Source organism: Scyliorhinus canicula, chromosome 7 (assembly GCF_902713615.1).
Source record: "Scyliorhinus canicula chromosome 7, sScyCan1.1, whole genome shotgun sequence".
Taxonomy (NCBI): Eukaryota; Metazoa; Chordata; class Chondrichthyes; order Carcharhiniformes; family Scyliorhinidae; genus Scyliorhinus; species Scyliorhinus canicula.
In genome coordinates this window covers 166,110,663-166,129,555 of record NC_052152.1, presented here as the reverse complement: position 1 = coordinate 166,129,555, position 18,893 = coordinate 166,110,663, and the positions used below count along the sequence as shown (strand labels likewise).

Below are 18,893 nucleotides of genomic sequence, written 5' to 3'. Positions count from 1 at the left end.
AGGAAGATTGTGAAGAATACTTTCCATTGTGTCTGGTCTCTGTGGCTGTAGAAATGAGCTCCTGGGGCAGGGAATCTTTGGAAGGGATAGTCTTCTGGACCGAACATGGTCTACATGTTTGCGCTGGCGACGACCCTGGGCTTGCACCTGGTAAGAGGTAGGGCCCGTTTGGCGAAAGATTACGCCAGGGACCCACTGGGTACCACCAGCAAAATTCCGAACGAACACTGGGTCACAGGGTGTAAACTGCCGAATCGGCCGATGCCGAGAAAAACCATGTCCCTGCCATTGTTGTGTGCGGTGTACTTTTGCGCCAATGTCCGGGAAAACCATGCTAAGGTGGGTGTGAAGTCTCCGGCCCATTAGGAGTTCTGCGGGAGCTACCCCAGTCATCGCATGGGGGGTGGTCCTATATGAAAACAAAACCCGAGCCAGTCTCGCGTCCATCGACCCAGAAGACTACTTCTTTAGACCTCGTTTGAATGTCTGCACTGCGCGCTCCGCCAACCCATTTGAAGCCAGGTGGTAAGGGGCAGTGCGGATATGGCGTATGCCGTTGATCTTCATGAACCTCGCAAACTCCTCACTTGTGAACGGAGTGCTTTTGTCCGTGACCATCACCTCGGGGAGGCCATGCGTACTGAAAGACAAACGCATCTTCTCGATTGTAGCACAGGATGTTGTGCCTCCCATCTTATGCACCTCTAGCCATTTAGACTGCCCGTCGATTAATAGCAGGAACATGGATCCTTGAAAAGGGCCGGCGAAATCCGCATGCAAGAGCGCCCAAGGCCGCCCTGGCCATTCCCAGTGATGTAGGGGTGCGGCCGGCAGAAGCTTCTGATGCTCCTGGCAAATGGCAAATACCAGACATAACTCCGGGCCAACATTTTCATTTTGGTCACACCTGGATGCCCATTGTGCAAGTCTCTCAGTATCGGTTCCTGTCCTTTTTCCGGGACAATCGCACGCGTCCTCCACAAAAGGAATTTGGACAGCTTGGAGGAAAATGCCCGCAACTCGCCTGGGAGCTGTCTATGCTGCCCACCATACAGGACTATGTGCCAAACCTTTGACAGGACTGGCTCCGTCTGGGTCCACTCACAGATCTGTGATGCCGTGACAGGCAAGGTGTCCATAAAATTTAGGGTTGCAACCACCTCAACAGTCGTGGGGGTCGACATGGGGCCGGTTGATAAAGGCAATCGGCTCAATGCGTCGGCATTCCCTATCTGGGTTCCTGGTTTGTGCTCCAGAGAATAGTCGTATGCAGGGAGCAACAAAGCCCAGCGCTGGATCCGTGCGGAAGCAATGGGCGGTATTGTCTTATCCTCTCTGAAAAGTCCCAGCAGAGACTTATGATCAGTCACGATAGTGAAGTGGCGGCCATAAACGTACTGGTGGAAACGTTTCACCGCAAAGACCACTGCCAGGCCCCCCTCCTCGATCTGCGCGTACTTTTTTTTCGCTGCAGTCAATGTGCGGGAGGCGAAAGCTATCGGCTGCTCGGCCCCGTTCTCCATCTTGTGGGACAGGACGGCCCCAATACCATACGGGGATGCATCACATGTGACAAGCAAAGGCTTTCCAGGATCATAGTGGGTTAGTAACACAGACGACGACAATTGTTGTTTTACCCGCCAGAAAGCGGTTTCTTGCGGCTAACCCCAAACCCAGGTGTGATTCTTCTTTAGCAGAAGGTGCAACGGGGCCAGCGTAGTTGCCAGATTGGGGAGGAACTTTCCGTAGTAGTTTATGAGGCCGAGAAAGAAACGAAGATGCAAAGTGTCAGTCGGGGCGGGGGCCTGTTGAATCGCGCGCACCTTCTCTGCGACGGGGTGCAAACCTTCGCGGTCCACCCGATAACCCAGGTAGACTACTTCCTTCACCTGAAAAACGCACTTTGTGCGATGTAAATGGACTCCAGCCTCCAAAAAGCGTCTAAGGACAGCCTCCAAATTTTCCAAATGTTCCGGCTCCGATGTCCCTGTGATCAAAACGTCATCTAAGTAGACAGCAACACGCGGTAAACCTCTCAAAATGCCCTCCATAACGCGTTGAAAAATAGCGCAGGCAGAGGATACTCCAAAGGGCAAACGTGTATATTCATACAGCCCCTGGTGTTTATTAATCGTTACATATGGCCGGGAGGCAGGGTCCAGCTCCAACTGTAGGTAGGCGTGACTCGTATCTAATTTTGTGAATGAGGGTCCGCCTGCAAACTTCGCGTAGAGATCCTCTATGCGAGGCATTGGGTATCGCTCGAGTCGGGAAGCCGTGTTCACTGAAAGTTTATAGTCGCCGCACAAGCGAACAGTGGCATCTGGCTTCATTACAGGTACAATTGGTGCTGCCCAGTCAGCGAAACGGACGGGCCTGATGATACCCAAAGTCTCCAAACGAGTGAACTCCCCTTCTACCTTCTCGAGCAAGGCGTAAGGCACCGGGAGTGCCCGGAAATAGCACGGCGTTGCTCCTGGTCTGACTTGGATACGGGCTACAGCCCCTTTTATTTTCCCCAAACCGGGCTGGAATACATCTGGGTATCATCCTAGCACCTCAGTCAACCCTCCAGAAACTGTTTGGAGGATGTGCTGCCACTGCAACTGCAAATGGCGCAACCAGTCCCGACCCAACAGGCGGGGCCCATGGCCGCGCACCACGGTAAGTGGGAAACACCCTTCCTGGTGTCCATAAACAACAGGGGTCATTGTAGTTACTGCAATGTCCAATGGTTCCCCCGTGTAGGTGGCCAACCTGGCCTGTGTGTCGGTTAAGGTAAGGGTCTGTATACCCTGCTTGATGCAGTCGAATGTCCTCTGGGCGATCACGGAGACTGCTGCGCCAGTGTCCAACTCCATCTCAAACGAGTGACCATTAACCCGTACTGTCACTTTAATGGGGGCCACACGGGGAGCTGCCACACAATGCAGCTGCAGACAGTCATCCTCCGTCTCCACGTCCTCGGGATTAGTCGCCGCAGGTTCATCCAAATGAAAGGTACGGCCCCTGGGCTGGCCCCAGTTTCGGTCAGAACGACGGTGCATCCGGCGTCCACGACGGGGTCGGCACCTACAAGTCTGGCACGGACATGGCTCCTCATTCATTGGTTCTGGAGAAAGCTCCCTTCGGGGAGGAATGTCCGACGGCCACTGGCGTCGATCCGGACATTGCCTCGCCCAAGGTACCGCAGGGGTGCAGAGGGACGCTTTCGGACGGAAGGGGTTGCGCCCCAAGGCATGCACCCCTGTAGCTCCTGCACTCCTCATTCTGCGCTCTCGGGACAGTACTATTTGAATGGCCTGTTGAAAATCAATGTTGGCTCGGCTAACAACTTTCTCTGGGTGGCCGCATTGTTAATACCGCAAACCAAACGGCCGCGTAACATTTCTGACAAACTCTCACCATAGTCACAATACTCTGCAATCCTGCATAGCCTGGATAGAAAGTTGACAAGGGATTCTCCTGGGGTCTTCTCAGCGGTATTAAACCGGTAACGTTGGACTATCGTGGATGGGGTTGGGTTAAAATGTTGCCCCACTAAGTTCACAAGTTCATCAAACGTTTTGGTGTGCGGCGCAGCTGGGTACGGAAGGCTCCTAATCACCCCAAACATATGTGGGCCACAGGCGGTGAGCAATATGACCACCTGGCGCTCGTTTCCGGTGATGTTGTTTGCCCGGAAATAGTAACGCATCCGTTGTGCGTACTGGTTCCAGCTTTCCAGCGCATCATCAAAAACATCCAAAAGTCCATACAGAGGCATGGTGTAATAGAAAACAACTTCCAACCTGTATCCAACAGAAATCCAGGGAGGTGGCTTCAGCAGTGTAGACAGCTATTCACTTTAACCCTCGTCGCCAGTTTTGTGAGGGCCACGCCCCCCTCGCTCTCGCTCTCTCTCTCCCTCCCCCTCTCTCTGCTGGTTCCAAACTGGCCAGCTCTATGTATGCAGGGAGTCTGCTAATGATTTCTCCGCCCCCTTCATTGGGGAAGCTCATACTCCCACAGGATTGTGGGATTGTCATTAGCCCCCAGCCAGTGGTAAGCAGGCAGGTTATAACAGGTGCCACATAACAATTGTAGCATAGAAGAGTTAACAGAAATAAACTTGGTTGGGTTGTATACATTTGCAGGCTTTGAACACCAGGAGTCACTGTGGTTCTACTCTAGCACAGGAAATCAATGAACGATGTATTGAATTTCATGCATTTTGTTGGACCCGTTAACCGGTTAGCTCAGTTGGCTAGACAGCTGGTTTGTGATGCAGAACAAGGCAAGCAGTGCAGGTTCAATTCCTCGACCGGCTAAGGTTATTCTTGAAGGCCTGCCTTCTCAACCTTACCCCTCGTCTGAGGTGTGGTGATCCTCAGGTTAAATCTCCATCAGTCAACTCTCCCCCTCTAAAAGGGGAAAGCAGCCTATGGTCATCTGGGACTATGGTGACTTTACCTTTACCTGTTGGGCCCTTTCAATGTTAAAGGAATCACACAATAACTCCTATTTTATGGTGATAATATATCACATTGTATACAATTTGACCAAAATCTAAGTTGAAATTTGAAATAAATTCGGGCCTCCTCAAGAGAAATGGATGAGAGGGTAGGAGAAAAATAGCAACAAGTAGATCTCTGACCTCTCATCGCTTGTCCTTGGGAGGATGGGAGAGGGGGGAAATGTATGGAAGGCTAAGGGTGAGTCAGTGATAGTGGAGCATAGAGGAGAGAGTATGCTGATTCATGGGATAGTTAAAAAGGGAAGACGTGATGGTGGTGAAAGTGTGGCTGAAGGTAATGGAAAGGAGAAAATTAATGGATAGAGTACACAATGGGAGTAATGAGGTGGAGGGAAGCAGAGAGGTTGGGCAAAGGGATGAGAATGGAGCGATTGCAAATCACATTTTCACATTACCTTCAGCTTGAATGTCGCTTGCATCTGTTGCCGATTCCTTTCTCCGTTGCCGATTCCTTTCTCCACTGTGCCACTCACCACCTCAAATCGGATAGGACGAAAGAAAACTGGGAAAAGAGGAGAAATAGTAATGTGACAGCAGCGACATTTGACAGGCCACATTCTCAGATTCTGTGTGTGCAATTTCATGGGCGATTGACTAAAATTTGGTACATAGAGCATGTACTGAAAATATATTGTCCTACTGGGCAGCACGGTAGCACAAGTGATTAGCACTGTGGCTTCACAGCACCAGGGTCCCAGATTTGATTCCCCGCTGGGTCACTCTGTGTGGAGTTTGCATGTTCTCCCCTGTCTGCGTGGGTTTCCTCTGGGTGCTCCGGTTTCCTCCCACAGTCCAAAGACGTGCAGGTTACATGGATTGGCCATGATAAATTGCCATTAGTGACCAAAAAAGATTAGAAGGGGTTATTGGGTTACGGGGATAGGGTGGAAGTGAGGGCTTAAGTAGGTCGGTGCAGACTCGATGGGCCGAATGGCCTACTTCTGCACTGTATGTTCTATGTATTACTAGTTCCTCTCGTAAATTGGTAAAGTATAAGCATTTTCAGTGTTTAAAAGGTGCCACACTGATTCACAATAATTGCTACTTGATGGACCAAGTGAATTTCTTTGAGATTGCAGTATAACCAGGGAATTCTTACAAATCACTCAAAATATTTGTCGGTACCATTAGCCCATGATCCTCTCAGATATTCACGTACTCACCAATTACGGCCTCTTCAGCATTTTGATCACTGCACTGCTGGTGTAGTTGAGCTTGCAAGCCCTTAAGCTCTGAAATTTCTTCCCTAAATCTCTTTACTCCTGTGATGCATCTTAGGTCATTTCACCTTATGTCACAATCACAGAATAATGCAGTGCAGAAGAGGCCCTTCGGCCCACTGAGTCTGCACTGACGCATGAAAGACACCTGACCTGCCTACCTAACCCCATTTACCAGCACTTAGCCATAGCCTTCAATGTTATGATGTGCCAAGTGCTCATTCAAGTACTTTTTGAAGGATGTGAGGCAACCCACCTCTGCCACCCTCCCAGGCAATGCATTCTATGCTTAAGCCAAGCGAATAACATAGAAACTGACCATTCAACTTGACAGCTCCATGCTGATCTTTATGCACCAGGTGAGCTCTTTCAACACTACTTCATCTAACCCTACCAGCATACCCATCTATTCTATTGTCCCTAATGTTTGCCTAACATTCATCTAAACACATCTGTGCTAACTACTACTTGTAGCAGTGAGTTCCACGTTCTCATCACTCTCTGGCTGAAGATTGTTCTGCTGAATTCCCTGTTACATTTGTAAATTATTTTCTATGACCACTGGTTTTGGACTCGTACATGTGGAATTATCTTGTCTCCTCCAATAGAACATAGAACAGTACAACACAGAACAGGCCCTTCGGCCCTCGATGTTGTGCTGAGCCTTGTTCGAAACCAATCCCCTGGTTATACGTGTTTGCGTGGCTTTTGCCCCCCCACAACCCAAAGATGTGTAGGCTAGGTGGATTGGCCACACTAAATTGTCCCTTAATTGGAAAAAATGAATTGGGTACTCATGTTTTTTTAAAAAATAATGTCTCTTTAATTCAATCTCTCTAGAAGTGAACCCCAGTGATTATTTTTTAATGGCCTTTTCATTTGTATTGCTACTTTTTGTGATTTGTGGAACCATATCCTATTTACTCCCATTTAGACTCTAATTTTTCAAGGACTATGAAACTTCCTTTTTCTCCTTGTAAGGATTGATGAGTACCTAAACCTGTTTAATGACGCTGCTCAAGGTTAACAGATTTAATCAATTAATTTATCACAATTAATTTGAATAAATTTCCAAATTGCATATGCATCTTATCCATTAGTTCATGGCTTTGCCACAATATCTGGAATCAGATGGGGAGAATTTCAACCTACTATAATGTGTCGACTGCTCCTGATCTCATAAATGAGCAAGACTCGCAAGATGGTCATGTAAACCTACCTGTATTGGTTGGATTATTAAATCCTGTCCAAAGGATCTATTCTGTTCCAATCTTCCATTGAGAAATGTGTCACCTTGGAATAAACTCAACTGCAAGAAGACACATTTGTACAGCACCCTACAAATTATCACAAGACTGTACAGAAAGCAGAAAAAAATTGAACTGAGCAAGATGGAAGCGACTTGGGTGCAGAACGGAAAGGTTAATTTTAAAGGAAAAGTCTTTAAGATTTCAGAATAGTAAGGGAGGAGTAGGTAAAACTGAATTAGTTTCAAAAGGCAATGGCTGCATGGCTAAAGGAGGACCCAGGGAGTAAGGAGAGTAGAGAACAAAGAACAAACCAGTGTCAGAGGAACAAATGAATATGGACATAAGATTGAATGATATTGACTTAGGGTACACTGGAGACATTCACAAAAATGTGAAGATTGCAGGTTAATTCCTACATCTGTGAGGAATTAGGAGCCTGGTACAAACAAGGATAGGGGAAGTGTCGAATTTTCCTGGGAGTAGGGAAGGCAGAAGCAAGGAGTCCAGTTTGTTCACTGGATGTAACATAGGCATATCCACATTTATTGCTTATCTGTAGTTGGCCTGAGAAAGAGGTGGGTTATTCTTCAATCAACTACTATCCTTGTAGTAATGGGGGTTCTGGGATGTTGAGAAGTCAAGGCTCAAAATTATATTTTCTTTTATTCGTTCATGGAATGTGAGCGTCAATGGCCAGGCCAGCATATATTGCACATCATAATTGCCCCTAGGAAGGTGGTTGTGGTGAGCTGCCTTGTTAAACTGCTGCACTGCATCAGGTGTAAGTATACGCACTGCAGTTAGGAAGGGTGATCTATGACTGTGATCCAGTGACAGTGAACGAACGGTGAATGTACCTACATTCGGGTATGTATAGATTGAACTGTTAGTAGTAGTAGAGAAGGTGGGAATATTAAGGAGGTAAGCAATATGGTGAAGTTGGGAGAAAACAATCTTTATGACCAAATAGATATGGAAAAGGGTTCTTGGCTTGGGATCAATGGTGCACACTAAATCCATGCCTCTGAACCTGAGTGGCAGTTCAGGGTGGAGGTAGTCAGGAGCAAATAGAAGCCAAATTATGTCAGAACTGGCTGTCAGTTTTCTCTTGTTACAATTCAATTTAACTATACAGTTTGATCACTGCTGAAAGAATCTTCTGAAATTGCTATTCCTCAACTCTACAGACCATGAACTTCTCTCCTTTTCGTTTTAGTATTATGCAGAATCCCATGGTGTAATATATGTAATTGATTCAACTGACGAAGAGAGATTGTCTGAATCAAAGATAGCTTTTGGTATGTATTATGCAAATAGATAAGTATTTTATATTCCTGTCTTGCAAGCAAGTAAAAATAAAAGTTTTAAAACCTCTTGTATATTATTTCCATTCATGTATAGTGAATATTTTTAAGGGCATTGTGCAGATCTTGAGAATTAGTATAATGTGCAGTGTTGTTCGAAAATCACTCATTCAGGATTTTGGCTCCCATCGGCCTTGCTCTATTTGATTCTTGAGTCAGGATAGTTTTGAGTGCTGATCAAAATGAGACTGATCAATGGTGGACTGCGAAAAATGTTTTTCTTTTTTTTAAAGTTGTGTGTGTCAATATCAATGTGGCTTAGCAGAAGCATGGACTTAATCGAGGATAATGCATTTCTTATACTCTGCCCTAACTTCAGCATCTATTTGACTTGGCTTTCCTTGAAGGGCTCCTAATTAACATCAATGGTGCACAGTTTTGAGTCTGCGCAGAGTGGAATCTTTGCAACAGATCAAGGGAAAAGACTTTTTCATCCTGTCGTGACAGGCTGAGTTCAAGCCTAGGCCTCTGAAGTAATAGTTTTACCTGCTAACACCTTGTGCCACCGGGTTCACTGGTAGCTTTAAAAAAATGCTATGCTTGCATAGTAATGTCTTTGTGTGAGGATTTGTTATTTATTTTTATAGCTCAACTGATAATTTGAAGCACTTTGAAATGTCCTAAATACGTGCTGAGGCTTGATATAGATATTCATTCTTTTATTAGACACTGTCAATATGCCTGAGGTGTTTAATTACATAGTAAACCTTTATATCTCCTCAGAAAAAATGATCACTACTGAAGTACTTGAAGGGGTTCCATTGTTGGTATTGGCCAACAAACAGGACATTGAGGTATTTTTACCCCCATTTTCACTTATCTGATTTTCTAATGCTATGGAATTTACCGAGGTGACAAGGTTTGTCATGAGATAAATCAGCTGGCAAACCTGAAGATGCATCGCTTGGCCAAATTTTCCAGTGATGTTTGGGGAGCACAAGAACATAAATACGAACTGGAGTAGATCATATGACCCTTTGAGCCTGCTCTTCCACCTCAACTCCATCTTCCTTCCAGCTTCCCATACCCCTTGCTTCCAGGAGAGATCAACATTCCTGTAAGGACATAAGCCATGGATGTAACTTCAAATGGCCACAACGCATATCATTTGAAATTGCCACACTACATATCCCATGTCCCTAAAGTTATAGCTGGCAAACGGGAACCAAAAATTCAATTATCCCTTTATATAAATCAAGATTCCTCATGAAGGGAAGTTCTGGATAATTTAGCTCTCATTATTCATTTGTTTTCCAATTTTCTTCTTGCCTCATCAAATTTTGCTGTACAGTTCCAAGGGCATTGGCACCACAAATTTCTCAGGAGCCATTCTTCAACAGTGAGCTTGGACAAAATGTGTCAGTCAGTAGGCTGTTCAATCATTGGACATCAAAACCCGTTTTGTCTAATGTTTTCACATTACTGTCTGACAGAGATAATTGGCTAATTATCAGGAACACTGGCACAGTCTTATTTTTCTCCTCCCTAGCCAATGGCCACCAACATTCATTATGCCCCACCAACGTTGCCTTGGCTAAAATCAGCTGACTGATTAGACTAGAAATTAAATATTACTGGTCCTAGTTAATTATTGGGAAGACCGAAGCCATCATTTACATTTCCCGTTCCAAACTCCATTCCCTAGCTACAAACTCCATTCCATTTTAAAAAGAAATTCAGGGTACCTAATTATTTTCTTTTCCAATTAATGGGCAATTTAGCATGACCAATCAACCGACCATGCACCAAACTCCATTCCTGTCCCTGGCAACAGTTTGAGATTATGTCAGTCTGTTTGCATTTGACTCCAAGTTGAGCTTCCAATCTCGTATTTGTGCCATCACTAAGACCGCCTGTAATATTGCCTGACATCTCTCATCTCAGCTCAGCTATTTAAACTTATTCTTGCCTTCATTACCTGTTGTGGAATTGACTGTTCCAATGCACACCTGGCTTGGTCTCCCATATTCTATTCTCCCTAAACTTGAGACCATCCCTGTGTCTTAACTCGCGCCTGCACTCCTCCAGTTCTGGCCTTTTGTGCAACACCTCTTGTGGAACCCCGATTTTAATTGTTGATCTTGTTGTTAACCTTCAGTTAACCCAGGCCTTAAGCTCTGAAATACCCTCCCTGGACTTCCCCACCTCATTACCTCACTTTATTCCTTTTAAGAGGCTCTTTAGAAAATTACCTTTTCCTTTGGGCATAATGTTTCCTCATATGACTCAGTGATGTACTTTGTTTTATGATGTTCCTGTGAAGTATGTTGAATTGTTTCATTCCGGTTGTTGTTGCAAGCTCCCTAGTATCTGTAGCTGAGTGCTACCCACGACTCACAACAAAGGAGTTTTCATTCTTCACTGGAGGGGAATGGAAGTGTACTTTTCTTTATAAATTTAAAGTACCCAATGCCTTTTGTTTTCCAATTAAGACGCAATTTAGAGTGGGCAGTCCACCTACCCTACACATCTTTGGGTTGTGGGGGTGAGACCCACGCAGACATGGGAGAATGTTCGAACTCCACACGGACAGTGACCCGAGGCCGGGATCGAATCTGGGTCCTCAGCATCGTGAGGCAGCAGTGCTAACCACTGTGTCACCATGCCGACTGGAATGGAAGTGTATAAGTTGACAAGCCAATAAATCCTTTCAAACCCTGTCAGTTTGACTAAGCTGCATTCAATATTTGCATTTGAATCAAATTTCCCTCCTTTCCCTCCAACACTGATTTCTAGACAAACCAAATAAGTAGTCAAAAAATTATATCAAAATTGAGTTGCAGGATTCTTGAAGTGAGCAATTTTTTAAAAATTCTTTCATTGGATATGGGCATCACTGGCAAGGTGAGAATTTGTTACTCATCCCTAATTGTCATTGAACTGAGTAGTTTGCGAGGAATCTGGAGTCACATGTAGTCCAGACTAGGTAAGAAGTGCAGAGTGCCTTCCCTAAAGGACATCAGTGAACCAGGTGGGTTTGGACGACAACTGGTGATCGTTTCATGGCCACCATTGCTGAGACCAGCTTTCCATTCCAGATTTATTAATTAATTGAACTTAAATTCTGCTGTGGTGCGAATTGCATCCATGTAACCAGGACATTAGCCTGGGTCTCTGGATTATTAGTTCAGATGCAGTACCACCATATGCCACCCCGTCCCAATTTAAATAAACTTTTATAAACCCAGTCTTGCTAAAATATCAATTTTCCAAAATGAATATAATTATTCAGCTTGCATACAAACATTTTCCAAATAGTAACATTTATGCATTACAAACAAACCTGTTAATTTTGTCCGTGTGGAATTGACATTGATTATGGCATAGATTTCTTTTTGTGTAATTTGGGATGAAGATCCTCCATATTTTTCATTTGGTGGTGCCTTGAGCTCAAATAGCCTAACGTCAATGCTTCATTCTTTTCCTGTGACTGATAGACCTGCCTTTCTGTGGGAGACATAAAGACAGCTTTTAGCGATTGCGCTTCAAAAATAGGGAAGAGGGACTGTTTGGTGCAACCATGCTCCGCACTTACTGGGTAAGTAATGATTGTCTTAATTCACAGCAGATTTCTGGTTGGATAGATGAGTTGGGGGGAGAGAGGGAGAACACATTCAATATTATTGTTATAGCCGATATATTAGTAAATCTTGTGCAAAAGGAAGGAGCAGAAACAACCTTGCACTATTGAAACATGAGAAGATACTTCTAAGAGATGGTCATTTTGAGTCACTGAACATGCCTCACGGTAGCATGGTGGTTAGCATCAATGCTTCACAGCTCCAGGGTCCCAGGTTCGATTCCCTGCTGGGTCACTGTCTGTGTGGAGTCTGCACGTCCTCCCCGTGTGTGCGTGGGTTTCCTCCGGGTGCTCCGGTTTCCTCCCACAGTCTAAAGATGTGCGGGTTAGGTGGATTGGCCATGCTAAATTGCCCGTAGTGTAAGGTTAATGGGGGGGGATTGTTGGGTTACGGGTATACGGGTTACGTGGGTTTAAGTAGGGTGATCATTGCTCGGCACAACATTGAGGGCCGAAGGGCCTGTTCTGTGCTGTACTGTTCTATGTTCTATGTTCTATTGCAAATGTCAGGGACACAGTTTAATGTCTCACAGTTTTGGTGATGACGACAGAGATAGGGAACCGCAGACTTTTTGGTCTTTAATCTCGTGAAATACAGTGGAATTGATTATTGGGATTTAATTTGAGGGGTGTCTGTAAAATAACCTCGTAAACAGCAGTCAACATGCATACGTAAGGGAAAGATTCTGCTTAATTTCGCAAGTGGATTGTAGAAAGTCCCATATCCAATTTCTAGCTTCCAGTTAGAATCTGGAGGTTATATGTTAATAGTTACATTGGGATTTGCTTCACTCACTCCTGGGATGTGAGCTTCGTTGGCAAGGCCAGCATTATTTACCCAGCCGTCTGTGTCCTTGAGAAGATGATGGTAAGCCACCTTCTTGGACTACTACAGATATGGGGAGAAGGAACGGACGAGGGTGTCTCAGGGTGGATTTAGAAATTAATTTTAAATTGGCATCAGTGACCTGAATTTAGAAACTTTCTGTAAATGGGAGGTGGGACAGTGATTTCAGGAAAGTTCAAAAATGAATTGGGCTCAATTTGCTTGTACAGAGGAATTGCAAATTAAAAGTTAATGCAGGCAAACATAAAGTACTGCAAAGAGGCAACGAAAGCGCTCCATGAATGTTGTTGATTTACTAAAAGATGAAGATTAAATAGATCAAGAGATTACAGACTTATCACTAATTGGGTGGTGGTTTCTGCTAGATACTCACAAGCTGCCTGAAATCGGTGCAGAAGATCACAGAAATTTAAATTGAGTTGGTGTGATGTTCTGTGCTTTTCCAGCATTGTTATGCTAGAAGCCTTCCCCGTCCATAAAACAGACCACACCACAAGATTGAATTAAGATTTTCAAGTAAATGCGCCTGCTTGCAGGCCTTCAAGGAAGCTCTGAAAATTAGGCATCTCCGAGATGCAAGGGCATTAGTAGGGACCTTTTTAAAAGCTTTTAATTTATAAGAAGTTGGCTTTCTATGCCAATTTAAGAAGTAAATTGCTCTCTGCATCTTTTTTTTAAAAAGTAATTTTATTTATTTTAAATCCAGTTTGAAATATACCAAGAAACTTTTTATCCACGTTTTTTAAAGAGTTATGCTCCAAAGTGTTGCCCACTTACGATGATGTATGAAAGATATCGGGTACGTTTTAACAGGAAACGTTCTAAGTGTTGTATCAAGCGCGACTTCCCGGATGCTTCCCGACGGCTGAGCCGGCGAGACTGTGGCCTGTAATCAACGTCACTTGCTGGAAATTCTTCCCCACGAGCTACTCGGCGTAACTGGCTGTCCCGCCAGCTGTTTCGCCTGGACCATGCTTGGCACTTCCCGCTAACACGCTGCTCGTAAAACGCACCCTCCACACCAGCTTCCAGGCAGCACATGACCATGGCACCATGTAGACCTGCTCCATGCTTCAGGAGTGCTGAACTGGCCAGGCTGCTGGATGCCGTGGATGTGAGATGGCACACCCTGTTCACTGAGGGGGTCGGAGGACCAGTATCAGTATCTGGGAGGCAGTGGGCGCGGTTGTCAGTTCGGGCAGCGTGATCAGGAGGACCGCCGTCCAGTGCAGGAAGACGACCAGCCACCTTCAGCAGGCCACAAGGGTAAGTTAACACCAGTCCCCTGGCATCGGTCCCACCTACCATCCCCCTGGCATCGGTCCCACCTACTATCCCCCTGACAAGTCGGCGGCCCGCACCCATCCCTCTCTCCCCCTCCACAACATATTACCGTGACCGTACCCTAGTTCACTCTGGCACCCACCAGCACAATCCCACCATGCTAGGAGTGGTGCCCAAACATGCCACCTGCCATAGACTCCCCTCCCCCGTGCACCAAGCATGCGTCTCACACTGCTCTCTCTCTGTCCCCGCAGAAGGTAGCCCATAATAGTCGGTATAGGGCCAAACAGGCGGCAGGGTTCCGGACATCAGAGACCTCACCCCTGATGAGGAACGGGCCCTGGAGATCGCGGTGTTGGCCAAGGAGAGAGCAGTTACTAACAGCAAGGCTGGCCTACGCCGCCAGGGGTGAGGATCTACTGGTCTGTCACCCAGATGACATGTCTCAAGTGAGTTGTTCATGACAGGCAAAATGATCCTGCCCTCTCATTGACCACATGTCCATTCTCTCGCAGGATGTTCACCTGATTGGGTAGGGCCATTCAGGGTCACCTCCCCCACCACCCAAGAGAAACCATCAGAGGAGTGCTCGAAGGAGTCCACGATTGAGGCATCACAGCTGTCATCCCACCCTCCACCAGTGCAGGGAGACGCACCTCGGTGGACGACACTAGTGGACTGAGCGTCTGAAACACAATCTGGGAGCATCACACTGTCGCTGATGCAAATCAGGCGGAGGCAGGAACATTCAAGGGAGTCAGCAGTCGGAGATCTGATGGATCCCGGGACTCAGCTGAGTGCCAGTCAGATGGCGAGCCCCTGGGCAAGGTTATCCCAAAGCTGATGCAGATGTTAGGACACGGCCATGAGATTCAGGAGGGGATGTCCAGCACCCCGACCAGACCTGTTCGCCCCTGGCGACCAAAGCCCCCCCCCACCACGAGCACCAGGCAGCATCCCCGAAAATGCAAAAGGCCACTTACCTCCCCCGATTGCCTGAGCAGCCATTGTGCTAGGTTCCCATTTTTAAATAGGAATGCTAAGCAGGGTTCACATGACCGCTCGCTGGGGAGTCATTTAGTTCCCGGGACGCCATTAGATTGGGCTTCCATCTCATTAATGAGATGGAGATTGCCCTTATTTGGTCTCGATCAGTGTCTCGCTACGTCTAGGCGGGATCCAGAACCCGCCAATGAGAATGGACCAGTTAGATCACAAACTGATTCGTGCTAGGCGTGGATCCTGATTTCGGCCATTCCTGCGATTTAACTGGCGCACATGGATCTGCGCCGGGCTCAAGACGGCCGTTAAATCGCATCCATTATGCAAATAAATTTAAATGCAAAATTGAGGGGGCCAATCAAAACTAACTCAATTTGGGGTGCAATTGACGTACAATTACCAGTTCACCGAAAGTGGAAGCACATGGCAGCAGATTCAGCCAGTGTAAAGCAGCAATTACAATGAATAGCTATTGACAAAAGTCAAAATAGTTGCACTTTTCACCCTTGGAAATGGTACAGGATGCGTTGATCCAATAAATTACTTTCAACTGAATTGCAGAATTACAGCAAGATAACACTAGTTCACACCTGCAAAAAAAAAACAAGATTAAGGCCGATATTAGGAAGTTGTTTTCACAGAGTGCTCAATGCACGGAACAATGTTTCGGAAACACTTCTGCCAAAAGAAAAGGTTAAAAGAGTATGTTTAAATTAACTGTTAATGTTTTAAAATTATATAATTAATATATGCATGTCCATTTTTTCTTAATTTTAGATAGTTCTTGAGGTCTTATCCCCAACTTTTGTCTTTAATAGTTTACAGATTTCATTGCATTGAAACAATTTTTTGTCTCTCTCTAGACAAGGTGTAAATGATGGAATTGAATGGATGGTCAAATGTGTGATCAGGAACATTCACAGACCACCAAGGCAAAAGGACATCACATAAAGCGTTTCCTTCAAACCTCAGACTGAGCACTATATCCCCTGTTTTATCAGAGATACTGAATTGTAGTTCAGCTGGTTCAGTGGATCCTAACCGGTTGAATGGATCTCAGACTTTCTTGGACATACTCCAGCTGAAAATAGTCACCAGCTCTCATACCCGCTAATTGTGAAAGATTATAGTCACTGTCTCAATTGCATAAACCACTATAATGCAGTAATACTTCCCACTGCATTGTTATTTCCTTCTCATTTTGTGAATCTTTTCTATTTGCTTTTTGAGTGCATATATTCTGCCCATTGAGAACTTTGATGGAGCAACTAATTCTTATTACAGTTTTTTTTAAATAAAGTGTTTTCCCCCATCCGTCATTTTTTTTCAAAAAAAGCAAAAGAGGAAGCTTCCTGATAGCTCATTGAGATTATTTATGGAAAAGTGCAGTTCAGGAACAACGCAGGTTTGATGCTGCATTTAATCAGTCAGTTAATCATAGCTGGACAGGAGCACCAAATCTGACTATAGCACCCCTGGATCAGTGAAGCAAAATTGGCCTGAATTCTGATGATATCTGATTCCACACAGCAATCCTTTCTTTGAAGGTGCCTGCATCGATGCAAGGTGAGGATAAGATTGGACTTGATGTCCTCCACAAGTACCCTACTGAGACTCATTCGAAATCAGAGCCACTTAGTAAACACATCTGACACCATTCAAACAATATCCCGGTGAGCCAGCTGGTAGGGAAAAAAGATTGGGGAAAAAAAGGAGGATTTTTTTTTTTTGAATTGGTTATAGACTTAAGTTAGACCAGTACTTATTTTACTTAAGTTAGAATACAAGATAATGTAATTTGTTACAGCTAGCAGAGGTATTTGATCCTATTCACTGAAAGACTTCAAACGAGAACAATGTTGGCCTGAGATATTCTAAATGGTGACAAGATCTTTTTCCAGGAAATAATTTAGATAGTCTGCTGAGCAGCTGGAGGGGCAAAGTTACCAACTGCTCTCAGATGCTGTGGGATTTCCTGTGTGTTGTAAGGCACCAACTGAATGGTGGTGATGTGTACAATGAGAGATTGCGAAAACTGGAAATTTTACTATTCTCGGCACCACATCCCAATAGTTTGTGACCCACTGAACCAGACAGAAGTGGCCGGTCATGCAGTGTGCACTTTTAACTGGTGTGTCTCTTTGTTTTGCTGACTTTGTAAATGATAAATCTTGGAGATGATATATATTTTACATCTGTGACTGCTCAAGTAAGTTTGGTTGCAACTGAAATGTTTGCAACAGGTTCCTGCAAAAGGCACTTTTTTCAACAAGAATTGAGGCTTAGTATCTGAACAACCGTAATTTGTAAAATGTAGATTTTATTTTGCTGCGCTAGTATTCCTTCATTTTGGAAGTAATAACCCAAAAAAGGGAACATTTTGGCAGTCAAACATTCTATTTCCTTATTTCAAATAAAAATGTATTAAAAACATCTTCTGGGTTGAAAAAGCTGTGATTTATGATGTAATGCATTCCATTTGATACTTTAAAAATAAAAATGTTCCTTGTTGATAATATTTATGCATCAGTAATTTGAAAAGAGGGCTCTTTCTCTGTTGTTCTCAATGTAGTGAAGCCTCCATTTTTTTTTTGTTATTTACCCACTTGATTATCTGTGCCGGTTTTGTAGAATATGTGGTTTTCTTTTTCATAACCCAAAACTGAGTTTAAAATTTTGGGTGGGGTTCTCCATTTCTGAGACTAAACTAAGTGTTGATGCTAATGCAGAATCCATGGACTTTTACGACAGAAAAACCGACGCCGCACCTGGACTGTTTCAATTACTGTTGAGGGACTAGCACCGGTGCCCTGTGGAACACAATCGATTCCAATGCTAAACATTGCGGAAATCGCCGGGTCCGTGATTGAAACTTGGGAGACTGACGAGCTGAAGCCGCACATAAACATTACAATCCCCACACAAACTTATCCTAGCCACAAAGATGGCACCGGTAGCACTGGAGCATGCCCATACAGCGGATGGGTCGGCCAGGGCCAGAGGGCATCCACGGGGTTGCCCTGGGGGGGGCACTATACAACTGGTGGCACTAGGTTCAAAGTGGGCTATTAGTGGTGTGCGCAGCTGCATAGCTGCCTTGCCGGCTACGGCAATGGTGTTCTGTGTCCGTCCACCCCGGCCCCCACATCCCACCTCCTGGCTACCCCACACTACTCGCCCTGGCAGAAGCTCCCCGGCCAGCGGCACAACTGTCAGCAAACTGGCAATGTTCGACACCTTTCGTATCCCCTCTCCCTGAGAAGATGCCATGCCGGTTTCACAATTTAAAAAAATACAAGTGAAACACGTCGTCGGGAACATGGCCCATCGGAGGCGGAGAATCGCGGAGGCCCCAGAGAATACTGGGTCGGGCTCACTATTAATATGCAAATGGTGTCTATTGTATGTGCATTCCAGAACACATTGATGCTGCTGTCGAGGTGCTGGAGCATTGCGATTTGGCGTCAAATTGGCACCTGCCGCGATTTTGATGTCCAAACCAATTAGCCCAATCGCCTTTCCCGATTTTGGCATCAGCTAACGGAGAATACCGCCCTTTATCTTTTCACATTCCAGCAGGTGTTAGAATTTGCTATGTGTGACTTCCGATGACAAGGATGTGCTGAGTGGACGCACATAAGGTGGCTCTCCTGGAAACTCTAAATTAGGCACTTCTAACCCAAAATAGCCCGCTAAACCCAGGGGAAAAAAAAACATCACCCTCCTCCAACGCCACCATACGAAAGAAATATGCCAAGCAACAATAACTTGAGAAGCCGGAGAGACGGCAGAGGCAGTAAAAGCCGGGAGAGGAAGACTGAGGCGATGGT

At 45.3% G+C, this 18,893-nt stretch overlaps 1 protein-coding gene across 1 annotated transcript in view; it reads left to right on the top strand.

The window, feature by feature from the left end:
* arfrp1 (ADP-ribosylation factor related protein 1) overlaps positions 1–17,581 on the top strand; it is a 41,402-nt gene extending 23,821 nt beyond the window's left edge. Inside the window, exons 5-8 of the mRNA XM_038803204.1 lie at positions 8,203–8,284; positions 9,074–9,144; positions 11,788–11,888; positions 15,927–17,581. Of these exons, the coding sequence (XP_038659132.1) occupies positions 8,203–8,284; positions 9,074–9,144; positions 11,788–11,888; positions 15,927–16,014 (342 nt within the window). The 3' untranslated portion in view covers positions 16,015–17,581. The remainder of the gene's footprint in view (positions 1–8,202; positions 8,285–9,073; positions 9,145–11,787; positions 11,889–15,926) is intronic.
* Positions 17,582–18,893: the final 1,312 nt, after the last annotated feature.